We start from the raw sequence: 14,658 nt of genomic DNA, 5'->3' as shown, positions 1-14,658 counted from the left end.
GCGTCTTCTTAGGAGTTTAGTCCGCTTGTTGTCTTTGGAGTCTCATTTTACCTTTATTTTCTGGAGCACACTCCTTTTTAGTTGAGTGAGTGGAAGTGCAGGTGACAGAGGAAGGAGTCAATGGAACAGGTGAGTTCTCACTCCGAAAATATGGATTAAAAAGTATTGGGACACCTAATAACCTTTTGTGGTGCAAAGGGCCAGTCCCTGAGGTGTTCCCTCCAAGTTACAAGTATAGAATGCTTCAAACTGTGTTTCCTAAGCTGTCGTTAATGCGTTAAATATCAGTTGCGTGGGTGTCCCAGCATATTGTTTGTTTCAAAGAACAGAAGATCCCAAACAAACCCTGCCTTCCAATTTGCTGACCAAGGTAAAAGCAGCTGACAGGCGTCATCGAAATCCTATCAAGGATTAGCGAGAAATACCTCGACACAGCGGACGAGCCCTCCTTGACAGACGCATTTATTTTTCCCATCTCGCTCAACATGAACGACGACTTCTACTGCGGTCTGCACCCGGTCTCCTGGTTCATCCTCTTCGCAAACGTGGCCCTCATCATTATCGAGTGGCAGTTTGTCATCACTCGCTTCGTCCAAATTAACATGCCGCAAAAAGAGAACAAGACGGGACCCTAGAGGAGGACATCTGATCTTGATGGTTGTCATCGCTTTTGTTTTGTTAGTGAAAAGGAATGATAGTGTTCTTCGTGAAACATCACGCAGGTTGTCTCATTTGACCTTCTTTCTTTGTTTCTGGTCCATTTCAGATGCACCTGATGCCCTCTAATTTAGAAGCCCCTTTATTCACGAGTCAACGAACAGAGCTGAGAAGGCATTTTTTAAGTCTTGATCACCAGGTAAGACAGAAATGTTCATTTGCAATAATTATTAAGCGTTCCTTTCTGTGTTTTCCCCTTAATATCACTGACTGTTGAATCAGATATCACATATCTTTATTTTTATTTTGTAACCTTGACATTTTATTACACAGTTTTAACCCCAGAGGGAACATTTTAAATGAAAAATAAATACACTGGCTCCCTAACATGATTGACATTTGAATATTTTTATTATTATTATTATTATTTTTAAATGTATAATATTGTTAGAATAAAGTTGTAATTGTAAATAAATATACAAAAATAACAATAAATAAACACATCCATTTACTATTGATTTTTTTTGTTACTGACATTTGGATCAGATATGTTTTAAGATTTTATTTATTGTTATATATTTTTTCATTTATTGTATTATATTATATTAATTTCTGAAATGAAAAAAAGTTATAAATTAATAATTTTTCTCCCTGATGTGACTTTTTTTTTAAATTATTGTATTATTATTACTATTTTACTATAAAGTACAAAAAATAACGTTAAACTAATTGAATAATGAATTAAAAGATCAATGCTATTGTTCTATCAGTGACATTTTTTACATTTTATTATACTGTTTCAAAAGTTAAGTAGAAAGGATAAAAAATATACATAATAAATAAGTAAATAAATAAATACATTTGTTTCTTAATATCACGTACATTTAGATTTTCATTAATTTAATTTTCATTAACATTTTGATCAGATGTTTTTTTCATTCTTTTTAAAATTGACTGTACTGTAGAAACAAAAAAAAACATTGAAGCAACCGCTAATAATAAACTAATATCTAACTATGTAAACGTGATCACGACTTTCCTGACTCCTTCTCGAGTAATATTAGACAATGATGCAGTACCACTTGTCCACCTTTTGAGCTGCAGTTGAAAGATTCATAATCTTCATGTGTTAACTCTGGTGAATGTATGTGGACAGTGGACACCTTTAGATGAAAAGGGGCCAAGACGGTCAATTGGATTGTCTTGGACTGCATATCCAAGTGTGTGGTGTATCTGTACATACTGTATGTGCAACGTTTGTCATGGATGACCATGAGCATCTTTGGTGTAATACGACCCACGTCTCAGTGCTCATACGTCTAATCCCTGTGCAGATGGAATGCTGATATTGCAGGTTGACACGCTCAATCCTATTAACTCTCCCTGTCCTATATTCACCTCTTACGCTCACTCAGTCACTGCCATGTTGGATCCTCAGTGAAGTTCTCTAAGATGTATGCAGGGTTTTAAGTAGGGATGTCCGATTGTATCCGCCCACCGATATTATCAGCCCGATACTGGCATAAAAATTTAATATCGGTGTCTGTTTTTTTCTCTATAATAAAAACCGATAAAGCCCTTTAAGCAACATTGCTGAATTTGCTCCTAATGTGATGCCTCATGTGGTTAATACCAAGAAACTACGGTCATCTGTAACTTCAATCTGAGCAACATTTGTGGGTGTGTTTCTGTGCAAAGTTTCGGCGTTTATAGTCCACACGCAGAACATACTTGAGCCGACGCTTTGCGTAGGAGTGTTAGGGGTGGCAGGACGCGGTGGGTTGTCAAAACACCGCGAATGGTGAGGGTGGTAGCGGGAATGTAAAAAAACAAGGAAATAGCGGCAGGCAGACGCGGTACCAGACACCTCGGCAGATAATGCGCTGCTGCCGGATTCACCAAACTTGTGGAGTTCCTCGAGCCACGCTTTGCCATGCCCAATCACGAGTATTTCTCTTCCGCGAGTTGTACAATGTTGTTTATAGCCACGTCGAGAAGCTAATTGCTAGTGCTGTATCCATTAGCTTCACAATTCCACGACAGGAGATGTGTAATGTTACACATATCGGTGTCGGCTGATATCGGAATAGGAAATTGAGAGTTGGACAATATCAGCATATCGGATATCGGCAAAAAAGCCAATAACGGACATCCCTAGTCTAGACTAAAGAATTGGCAGACTTGAACAAAATTTTTACTCTTTTGAGGCTGTCCTTCCTTAAAGATGTGCCTTCCACAGACATCTGTCCATCCTTCCACTCATCGTTTTTAAAGTCCTTTATCTTGCCATGAAGGTGGATGATGATCAGGTCACTCAACATTATTTGAACAGACGAGAGGACGTCATGAATGAAGACACGTCCCAGAACGCCTCACAAAGAGCTTTGCTGTGGAATGTTTCCCAGCTGGTGTTTGAACACCGGCAGCTTCTTCAGCTTACCCAAGGGAAGAAACAAGTGGAAGAAGAGGAAGCGGAGGCCTATTTCGTGGACTACATCCCTCCAGCAAGCGATGCCATAATGCTACCACAAAATGTAGTCTATGTCCTCGTCGGGGTGGTGTTGGTTGTAGCGGCCACTTACGCCATAGTGGGACATCTGATAAAAGATCTCATGCATGACCTGGCAGGTAACCTCAGGCAGGGAAGTCCAGTCACCTCTCTGGTGGTTTTGTATCAGAACCAGTTTTGTACCCAGACTGTGTTGTTGTGTGCCTGTTTCCCCCGTGGACCTCCGTATTTTCCAAGTGTTTGTGTGCAAAGGTCAATCATCCCAACAATGGTCTTATCTTTCCATTAAATTTAAACATGTGATCCTGAAGAAATAATGTCATGTCTCAATACAAAATTATGTTGAAAATGTATTTTATAGACTTATTCTGGTGACCGTGAATTGACTATCGTCCTTTACGGCAGTGATCCCCAACGTTTTTTTGACCCACGGACTGGCTTGTGTTCCGGGGGGAAGGTGTTTGTACATTATAGCGATCTAATTTATGTTATTTATTATGTATTGTGTAAAACTAAGACATGAATAACATCAAATTAAAAGCACAAAATGAATGCCAACCCACCATCCACCAGTTCAAGTTCCAGCCAAGTTTTTCCAGAGAGATGATTACATCGCTGTTTGACGTGTGTGGTAAAAGGCAGTGTGCTAGCATAACTTGAGACAAATGTGCACATTAGCACTCAATAAGTCATCAAAACTTACCTTTATGCATTCCCACATAGTATCAGCATTTGACACCAAATATGAGGTGAAAAAAAAATGGTAAAAATACAGTAGTAGTCTATCTGTGCGGCATGAGATAAAGTTAGCACACGCACAATGGACATGCGTCAAGTGAGACGGATGTAACAGAGAGAATCCGGCCACTTTTCAAAATAAAACATTAAAAACAAATTTTTAAATAATGGAAATTATTTTTTCTTTCTGTGCGGCCCGGTACCGAATGACCCACGGCCCGGAACCGGGCCATGGCCCAGGAGTTTGGGATCACTGCTTTATGGGACAAGAAAAATATTTAGTTATTTAATTTGATAATAATATTTAATTAATAATACAATTACAAAAAATCCAAACTATCTCTTTATGGTTACTTTCACCTTCACTGAAGACTACTGTTTCCAAAGACATGATGTTGCAGCGAGACACCCCACGGACACCATCTTCCTGTTTTGTCACGAGTTATTTCTTGTAATCAATAGTGTTTCTCATCATCTTCATCAAAATGCTGCCATGTGGGCTCCATTTGGGGTTATAGTATTGAGGTGAGAAACACTACTGAATTCAAGAAACAACTCATGTCAAAACCGGAAGGTGGTGGTGGTTGATCTCGCTGCCACATCGTGTCTTTGGGGACAGCATGTCAAAGAATCACGTCTTCAGTGACGGTAAAAGCAATGTTAAATGTTCAATTATCCCTTTCATTAATCATTTATAGTATTTACATGCATTTCAAATAGTTGTCTGCATGTAAAACTGTAATCGTAAAACTATAAAAATGTGTTTTGTGTTAATATTTTTGGCTTTCTGAAACAGACTAATTGAATTGACATTATTTCTTACGGGAAAAGTTGGTTCGTTTCAGTTAAAGTCAGACCTAGAACAAATGAATGACGCTAACCAAGGTTCCACTGTAATTGGTGTACAAATCATTGCAGTACTTATCTGCAGCCAGCAGAGGTGCTGTTGACTCATTTAGCATCAGTTTGTGATCGAAAAGAGCAAACAGGGACGTTAAGATGTGGCACAAATGTTGAATAAAACTGCACAACGCTTACTATTTCCTAACATTTTATTTCCTCAGACTGGATTCTTGGCCCCAAAGCAGTGGAGGATCACTGTGAAGAAGGTACAGCAGCGCTGGAAGCAGATGAAGAAGAAGAAAAGATGGTGATGGAGAGAGACAAGGTGAAGATAGAGAAAGCCGCTGTTCATCCAGTCCTCCACCGAGGAGAAACACCATCACTTCCTCTTCAGGAGAAAAGAGAACCTCTTCACATAGTGTAACTTTTGCCTGCCCTCTGACCCCTCATGTTACCTCCCTTTAAATTTAGCATGTTAGTTTCTGTCATTTAGTGACGCTTAACTAAAACCTTTTCTTTTTCTTGTCTATACTTAATACTACTCTGTACATACAGTAACACCTTAATAAGATATATACAGATATATATAAGATAATATATATACAGATAATAATATAACCTTTTGTTAATCAACAACATTTATTATAAAGGAATTCCCAGTGCTCCATTGTTGTAACATGACGTGTTCCTACAGTACATCCACCTACCAGCTTCTCTTCAATAAATAACTTAACAATGCAAGTTAGTCTCGTCTGCTTTCATTATTAATCCATCTTACTTTCCTTCCTGTGTGGATAATACCTGCTCAGGACACACACCTCATTTGGAAACCATGACTCAGCATCAACCTCATTACAGACAGACAGACAGACAGACAGACAGACAGATAGATCGATCGATCGATAGATAAATAGATAGATCGATCAATAGATAGATAGATAGATAGATAGATAGATAGATAGATAGATAGATAGATAGATAGATAGATAGATAGATAGATGGATTTCTTTAATTCATCTCTATTTATTATTATTGTTTTTATGATCATATCTATTAATTTTAGTTATTTGCGTTTCTATTTTATTGATTTGAAATTTGAAATTATTATTTTATATATTGTATTGTCTTGTAATGTAATGTGTACTTGAAAAGTGCAATATCAATTGTATTTTATTATTATGTTGTAAATGTGAATTTAATAATTCATTATAGAATAAATACTGTATTAATTAGATTTTATTATTGCTGTCCTTCTGAATATTGTATCTTTTACTATATTTCAGTATTATTAGAAATAAAATGAAACCTATTTTTTTTTATTATTTGTAATAATATAAATAATACAAAAATGAAAAATATTTCTATTTTTTGTATGGTGACCTTCAGTGTTTCGAAAGCACCAAAATAAATCCATCAATAAATCCAAAACATAAACTATGGCAGAGATTTGCTGCATCATTAATTCAGTCAGCCAAGGTTTCCAGTAAATAAAAAAACACAAGGAAAAAGAACAGTAAACATGGATAAATAGGTTGGATCTTGGAACTGTTCTATCAAGTCTGACTGGTGTGTGTCCCACCTAGTCTTTGCGTATGAACTGAGCAAGCCTGCCACTATCTGACCTTGAGTGTTCCAAGCTGTTCTAATCTCTTTCCATCCTCAGTACGGCTCAACATTGCACACCCTCATGGACTCCATCGGGAGAACCTTGACAATATTCCTTCTCATCTGTCAGGAATTTGACCTGGCGTGAGAATAACACTTTAAGAGGAATTCCTGAATGAAGCCTTGTGAAACCTCTTGAAAGCCATGGAAGTACCAGTAGATAGCTTAAAGGTCCGTTACAAAGAAGAAGACGGGGCGGTGCTGTTTGAGAGCTACATTCCCCCTTCCAGGGACGCCATCCACCTGCCGACATATGTGCTCTACTTGCTCATGGCCATCTTCATCGTGCTGGGGGTTCTCTACGCCATCATTGGTCACCTCATCAAGGACCTCATTCATGACTTTGCAGGTCAGGGGTTAGGTTGCTCAGTTTTGATTGACAGTGTCAATTTAACAACAACAGATTTAAACAGCTTGTCTAATTAAAACTAGTTTTGATCATTCATTGGACTGCGTACCTGTACCTAATACATGTCTACTGTTCTTATGAAAAAGACAAATACATTTATGATGGCGACATATATCTTGTCAATTTTTTTTCTCCCAGACTGGCTCTTAGGGGAGCAGCCCGAGGAGGTGGTGGTCAACTACTGTGAAGCCAAAGACAAATTCATGGCCGACTGGTGTCCGGAAACCACACCGGAACTGCAGGAGATGGCCCGAGCTGAGGAGAACAAGATGGCCGATAAAGACTTTAATAAGTCCCCTGCTATTTGGATTATTTCCACAGAACCAAGTGCGACCAGGACAGGACCACGTGTGGTGTTTGGGAAAAAGGCTTAAAGAGGAACAAGAAGATAATGTCCAATCAATGAGTTGAGATTTGCCATTAATGACAATACATCGTAGTTACCGCCACGTATGCTGTACCAGCTTTTGTGTTAGGAGGACATCTAGTGGTTCTGTAGCGTCAGTGGAGCTGCTGATCACTTTTAACACCAGTTGAAAAATTGCAAGAATTTACATTTTGCACTGTTGAATCTTAAAGGGTTCCAATCTCCGTTGGGCATTTCTGTGTGGAGTTTGCATGTTCTCCCCGTGCGTGTGTGGGTCTTCTCCAAGTACTCCGGTTTCCTCCCACATGCCAAAAACATGCATGTTAGGTTAATTGGTGACTGTAAATTGTCCATAGGTATGAATGTGAGAGTGAATGGTTGTTTGTCTATATGTGCCCTGCGATTGGCTGGCGACCAGTCCAGGGTGTACCCCGCCTCTCGCCCGAAGTCAGCCGGGATAGGCTCCAGCATACCCGCGACCCTAGTGAGGACAAGCGGCATAGAAGATGGATGGATGGATGTATCTTAAAGGAAAACTGCATCTTTTTTAAATTTTGCCAATCATCCATAATCCTTATATGTGACATGAACGCACGTCTTTCTCTTTTCTGTGCATTCTAAAGATATTAAAAACAGATAAAAAGAGATAGCTCATTACTGCCTGTAATGGGACACGGTACATTCTTGATAACATGTAATGCTTACGGTATGATAACATGTAACACTTACAGTATTTTGTCGTATTTTGTTCCTTTTAAGCATTACCAGAACTTTCTTTCTTGATTTCACATAGGAACATAGAAATGAACGCCTACACCTAGCATTAACTTATCTAATTCAAAAATAAAAACACAGCAGCAACTCCAATATATAGCCTTTATCCTTAGGTAGTCGCCTGAGGCGTTGTGAGCGCGTTGTGACGTGTTTGAACAATGTTAATAATAATAAATACAATGTCGCTGTAGCTTGGTTAAAGGCACGTCAGATTGAATGTACAGCACAGGCCTAAAGTTTGGACACACCTTCTCATTCGACGCGTTTTCTTTATTTTCACGACTATTTACATTATAGATCCTCAGAACTACGAATGAACACGTGTGGAATTATGTACTTAACAAAAACATGTGAAATAACTCTAAATATGTCTTATATTTTAGACATAGATTTGATGTCTTATTAATTTTTTTTTGTGATAGCGCTGCAAACCCTTGGTGTCCTCTCAAAGAGCTTCATGAGGTAGTCACCTGAAATGGTTTTCACTTCACAGGTGTGCCTTGTCAGGGTTACTTGGTGGAATTTCTTGCCTTATTAATGGGGTTGGGACCACTGAGTTGTATTGCGTGTACAAACATTTGGCCTGTACTGTAAATGGAGTATTGTTGGCGCTTACTGGAGCTGTTTCAGATGGCTTTTCCAATTACAGTACATGCATTCTTAGCTTCGTCTTTTCATCTGTTTTTTAAAAAAAGAGAAAGACATATGTGTTCATGTCTCACATAAGGATTGTGGATGACGGGCAAATTTTTTTTTTAAAGTGCCGTTTTCCTTTAAGGATGTTCTAAGTCAGGGGTGTCAAAGCACAGGGGGCCAAAACTCAAAACCTAATTTAGGTTGTGGGCCGAACTGGACATTACAATCCATCCAATTCCCCAACTTTGTATCTTCCTGATTATTTATCCTGAAATTTTCAAAACTTGTATATTTCTACATATTGAAAGTATTAAAAAACATAAAGCACACCCATATGCATCATCTGTGCACACACCAAGATGCTTGTTTGAAGTTGTGAACATGACAGGACATGCCCCAATAATCCAGGCTATAAAAATAGTACTTAGTATGGTCAAACTTTGAGAAAATGTGTCATTACCACTGACGAGTAGATAAGTAAGCAGCCTACACACCTTTTATCCCGGTTTCCCGTGCAGGCAGTGCTGGGAATGGAACATGCAATATAATGCACCCCTTTGGTTGCGTTTTCAGGTTGGGGCAAAATGCACATGACAGCTGGTGAAGGTGTCTTAATGTGGACATTTTTTATTTTTAAACTTCACTCGTGTGGATGGACTTTTTTTTTTCATCCGAGTGGGGGAAATGTGCATTTTTTCCGTGTCCGTTCATTCCTGCTTGGAATTTCTACTTTTTGATCATCCGCAGCTCTACGACTGTGGTTGTTTAGGCATAGTTGTTCGTTTCAATAAAGTGATTGTTGATCGACCACCTCTTCGTCATTCTCTCAATGTCCGAGCAAAAGCTACTGTATTTTATATCAACACAGAAGAATCACAATCTGCAAGCTCTGTAACCGGGAAGAGTTTGCAGCTGTGGAATGGGCAGACTACACATTTCCAAGCATGCTTTGCTGTAATATTTAATACAACGACACAAGACAATGTAACAATATCAACAAAATGAAACAATTGCCGTATTCCTGTAAAAATTACAATACTGTAGTGCAAAATAACTGAAACTAAAACTGCTGACTCTCTTTCAAATCGTTTGGATTTGTCCAAAGAATTATTTCCTTAGTTTGTAAACAATATTACAATATATACATATATAAAATATATGTGAACAACACAACAAAATACACAGATATTTGAACATAAAAGAGAAGTGAAAAATATCAATCTCATTACGCTAGTATCGACTGATACTACCCTAGTATAGCTATTATTGATATTTGTATCGACCCGCCCACCTCTGTGCATGCTGCCCTATGGAGGGTGAGCAAGCCTCCTCCTCCTCCTGCAGCAGCAGCGGCGCGCCAACGCGCTCCACTCTGCCCCTGTTTCTTCATATCTCTGGGAGAAAATGTCTCACCACGGTGTGGTTTAAAGCCAATATGGATACCCGTTGATTTAAAGGAATTACTTGCATGGATTGGAGGTCATCGCCGATGTGGGGAGAGTGTGAGAGGTGAGCTGCTTTTCAAGCTAATCGTGCGTAAAGGGGAAACTGCGTTTTTGACCACAACACGCAAATTAGCCAATATTTTGCTATTTTCGGAATGCAGACAGCGTTGTTGTTGCAAAATGCCAGGTGTCTGACAAAAGAACCGGTTGTCCTGAATGCACAAGGCCCCCATACGGACAAAGCTGCGGCACATTTCCAACAGCACACCAACCTGATCTGCAGATTCGTCATTTTTGTCATGGCCAAATTAAAATTCAATTCCTGTGCTTATTGGTGACCCATTTAGAACAAACAAGCAACAACAAAGCAGCAGAAATAAAAAATAAATGCAGCACAGGTACAATACATTTCCCATAGAGTGCCTATGTGATATTCTCCTGCCATACTGCAGAGTGGCACGTAACAGCAGTCCTGTTGTGCTATTTTTAATCTTGATATGTAGCATGAGGAACACTCCTCGTCTACTCCTGCAGTTAACTTCTACAGCTCAGGCATGCAGCAACCTGTCTTCTTTGCAGCTGTTGTTGTTGAGGAATTTGCCGTGTAGGGACTTGCATCAATAGCATGGGGTAGGTTTAAAGCATGCATGTGTAGAAGTAGCAGGCCTGTACATGATGCTTTAATAGCACAACGCGTCATTTATTACCAGCATCACATGCCGTACTCGCAGGGCCTACTCATATCCCTCCAAATGTTCCCTGCTGGGTGTCCCTCACCCCTCTCTGATGAGGTCTTCACAGAGGTGCAAATGAGATCCTATTATACATGTGAAAAGAGATCAGATCAGTTGGTATGCTAGAAGTGGAGTGGAAGGTACACACAACACAATCCAGGATGATTTGTTTGACAGTTTTTCTCTGGAAATAAAGGAAACTAAAATATTCTGTTCCAGGGTCAAACTGTTACCATCCGAAAAGCGTTATTTTAACCACGGAACATTCTTAACGGTAAACAAATAGAACAGTCACAACTTTAACGACAAAGCCGTGATGTAAAGGTGGTTCTTGTGGCAGATGCACCTCGGTGTCGGACATAATTGTCACAAAAGTGTGAGGATTTCATCTTTACTTTGTTTCACCGAAATTGAAGCAATATATTCCCACGTCAAACCATTGCCATCTTAAACCTTTATTAACTGTTCAGGAAAAGTTTTAAGTAGCATTCTAACATTCTTCACTGTCATATGAGTGTAGAAATACTACTAATACAGTAATAACATTGTTAGTATAAAACATTAAGCACTCAATCTTAACTTTATTGAAGAAGATAGATAGATGTTGTTTATATTCTTGTAAGTTGTTCTTTTATCACACCCTGTCGAGACTGTTCCTTATAATGGAAGCCAAAGAAAAACATAGCCGCAGCATTAATAATTGTCATCGATGACAGTGGGTTAACATCTGCGATTTTGTGCAACTTTGGAGGCAAAATTTACCCAAATGGTTTGGTTATTTTGAAAATAGTTGAATCTGACATCACAGTCTGGAGATCGGGAACACCTGGGTTCGATTCTCCCTTGGGTATTTCTGTGTGGAGTTTGCATGTTCTCCCCGTGCGTGCGTGTGTTTTCTCCGGGTACTCCGGTTTCCTCCCACGTTCCAAAAACATGCATGTTAGGCTAATTGGCGACTCTAAATTGTCCATAGGTATGAATGTGAGTGTGAATGGTTGTTTGTCTATATGTGCTCTGCGATTGGCTGGCGACCAGTCCAGGGTGTACCCCGCCTGTCGCCCGAAGTCAGCTGGGATAGGCTCCAGCATGCCCCCACGACCCTAATTAGGAGAAGCAGCATAGAAAATGGATGGATGGATGGATGGATGGATGAATCTGATATTGTAAGGGGTTTTTGACTTGGGAGGTTACTGTCAATGCATTTCACTATACAGTAGTATGTGTGTGTATGTACCCACTGACAATAGTGCTTGTGCTGTTTCTCCCATAGTGCTGTGGAGGAGGACCCCTCATCTAAAATCACAGGCCCCATGACAGGTAGGCCTGTTATACTGTATATTAAGAAATGTATTAAAAAGCATATATATATATATATATATATATATATATATATATATATATATATATATATATATATATATTTGTCTCATGCAGCTCTTTCTATGTTGTAGATTTGTGTAGAGATGAAGCAGACAACTCTCCTCTTCTTCAGCCTCACACTCTAAAGCAGTTTGAGCAGGTCAGCCTTTCTACGTTCTTCTTTGTTTATTGTACACATTCTACAGCTGCTTACTAAAATGTGTCCTAAGAAGGCAGGCTGTGGCCCAAATCCAATTCTTCCATCAGTGCACTTCAGTATGTATGCAATATACGCTGTATTCTTAGGCCCTGTCCACACGAATACGGATATTTTAAAACCGCATATTTTTCTATGCGTTTCGGCCTCTCATCCACACGCATACGGAGGTTTTTGTCCTTAAAGGCGCAGCTTTTGGAAAACTCCGGCCAGGGTGAAGATTTTTTTAAATTCCAGCTTCAGTGTATTCGTGTGGATGGCGAAAACTGAGCTTTTGGCTTGTTGGCGACAGATGACGTAACAATTATGTGCTCTTATTTCCACATTAGATAAGCATAATTTAATGTGTGCAAAGGCAAACGTAACATTGCTGCTTTCAAGCATGCTGAAGTGACTTTTTGTGTTTATAAGAGTAAACATAGGCCTACTTTCGCTTTACATTGACGAGCAAAGGTGCCATTGTGCGCTTCGGAGGATGCTATACTGCTGTTTTGCTCGCTAAATGGCTACGACACCCCTGCCAACGATGGCAATTTGGGACAAGACCCTTTCACAAGCATGTCGTTATTTTGGAAGAATGGCTCGGGAATGTTAGCATGGCAAGAAGCTTGTGATTGTGTTTGACTGAGCTTCTTCCCCGCACAGTGAAAGCTTCCCTGTTCTATATGCCTGCCTTGTTCTGCATAACCATTGTCGTGGAGGCACTTAAACAAGGACAATTTGCCAGACATAAAAATGATTTCAGCCATGATAGCGTCACAGCCGATGGAGTTCTTTGTTGATCGATAAAATTACATTACACATCATTATAGTGATAATCAACATCTGCTACGTTTGAATACAGAGCATGTTTCATGGTAAATGGTCTTTCACTTGTATAGCGCTTTTCCACCTTCAAGGCACTCACTCACCCGCTTTGACACTGCTAGCACGTTTACCTACTGATGATGCAGCATCAGGAAGATCGTCAGGAACTCGTAACCTTCAGGTTGGGAGGCGACCACTGTACCACCCGAGCCATGCCGCCCCCTGTTTGTTCTGTTGTTTCATCCATTTTCAGTTTTATAATCAATAAATTTTGCTGACAAATGTGAAATAACGTACTGACAAGTAACGCTACTTCGCTAGCTTCTATGGTACATTTCCATGGGTGTTACCGTATAATACATTGTAAGGAAATGACGTCATTGGCGCCCCTTACTTTGGCATGCGCATGGCTGCCTGCGTATGCGTATTTGTGTTGATAGGAATACTTTTAAAGCGTCACCTGTTACGTTCTGGTTGGTCTGGAGCTGTAGGAAGCTTGACCCCCGGTGTGCAGAGACGAGGCGTTTGGCGTGCAAACAAAAAAGTCTTTAATTGTACAGGTGCAGGGATAAACAAAAGGCGACAGAGGAAAAGCTCTGTGACAAAAGGTGCAGATAGTCCCGATAGTAGTGGATAGTTCACGTGACAGCACTAACTAGGAGACGAGGAACGTGAGTCGCAATGGCAATGAACCAGCGCCGCACGTACGACAGCGCTGGCCTTTTAACCGCCGCAAATGACAATTGGCCGCAGCTGTCCGGCCACCAAGCGTGAAGTGGCTGTCTCCACAACCACGCAGGAAGTACAGCTCTCCAAAATAAAGGCGCAGGACGGGAGCGAGTTCTTCCTGTCCTGCGAAACCTAACATCACCGTTTGGATAGAGATTTTTTTTGACACCGGAGAGGGGCAGATGTGCGTTTTTGAAAATACCCGTATTCGTGTGGACATGGCCTTAGTTCCCCAGGGAGCAAATTTGGACAGTGTAGTACTGTTGCTCCCTCGCCTTTTTCTGCTCTCCTTTTTAATTCTGACTTTCAACTACTTGAATTATGTTTGAGGGTGTTTAGGGTCTGTCGCTGATGCTGCACACGCACCATTTGGGACTGCATTTTGCTGTAGTTCTCAGTGTGAACACTCAGTGTGGTATGGAAGTGCGCAAATTGAGACACAGCCTAAAGCCACCTTGACACTTGCACAAAATTTGTCCCCACAATGGTATGCAATTTTGTGTGCCAATGAGTAGATGGGGAAAAAAATCCACAATTTGGGTCACGGCTTGCCATTGAGCGGTGATGGTGGGTCCCGCAGCCAACCCAGTTGAGAACCACTCATCTAAATGACACGCATTGCCAGAGCGAAGACTGGCCACAGCAGGACAATGCGGAGGCAAAGTTTGTGCATGTGTCAAGGTGGCGTAAGACCTCTGTGTTGCCATCTTGTGGTTCAATGTGTCGCTACAGGATTAAATACCGAGTTTTCCCTTTTTTATATCATTTT

General features: G+C 40.2%; 2 protein-coding genes and 1 long non-coding RNA gene across 4 annotated transcripts in view; all 3 read left to right on the top strand.

The window, feature by feature from the left end:
* The first annotated feature begins 405 nt into the window (after positions 1–405).
* On the top strand, positions 406–5,488 carry LOC129177928 (uncharacterized). The gene is made up of 3 exons (XR_008569702.1): positions 406–657; positions 767–856; positions 4,969–5,488. It is a non-coding gene; the product is annotated as an uncharacterized LOC129177928 (long non-coding RNA).
* A 922-nt stretch (positions 5,489–6,410) lies between these two features.
* On the top strand, positions 6,411–9,395 carry LOC129177152 (uncharacterized). The gene is made up of 2 exons (XM_054767959.1): positions 6,411–6,761; positions 6,960–9,395. Exons 1-2 carry the CDS (start codon positions 6,557–6,559, stop codon positions 7,193–7,195), a joined length of 441 nt encoding a protein of 146 aa, XP_054623934.1. The 5' UTR covers positions 6,411–6,556; the 3' UTR covers positions 7,196–9,395.
* A 520-nt stretch (positions 9,396–9,915) lies between these two features.
* LOC129177419 (myomegalin-like) overlaps positions 9,916–14,658 on the top strand; it is a 55,363-nt gene continuing 50,620 nt past the window's right edge. For both annotated transcript variants that reach the window (XM_054768533.1, XM_054768532.1), the window contains exons 1-3: positions 9,916–10,107; positions 12,048–12,094; positions 12,229–12,296. In XM_054768533.1, the coding sequence (XP_054624508.1) occupies positions 10,067–10,107; positions 12,048–12,094; positions 12,229–12,296 (156 nt within the window). In that variant the 5' untranslated portion in view covers positions 9,916–10,066. The remainder of the gene's footprint in view (positions 10,108–12,047; positions 12,095–12,228; positions 12,297–14,658) is intronic.

This window comes from Dunckerocampus dactyliophorus, chromosome 2 (assembly GCF_027744805.1).
Source record: "Dunckerocampus dactyliophorus isolate RoL2022-P2 chromosome 2, RoL_Ddac_1.1, whole genome shotgun sequence".
NCBI lineage: Eukaryota > Metazoa > Chordata > Actinopteri > Syngnathiformes > Syngnathidae > Dunckerocampus > Dunckerocampus dactyliophorus.
Note: the sequence above shows the minus strand (reverse complement) of the source record. Positions and strands in the feature narration are given on the sequence as shown.

Excerpts from the sequence above, each read along its gene's own strand:
- LOC129177152 (XM_054767959.1), top strand. The coding sequence starts at position 6,557 with ATGGAAGTACCAGTAGATAGCTTAAAGGTCCGTTACAAAGAAGAAGAC. Across the intron at positions 6,762-6,959 it reads CCTCATTCATGACTTTGCAG|ACTGGCTCTTAGGGGAGCAG; the intron begins GTCAGGGGTTAG and ends TTTTTCTCCCAG.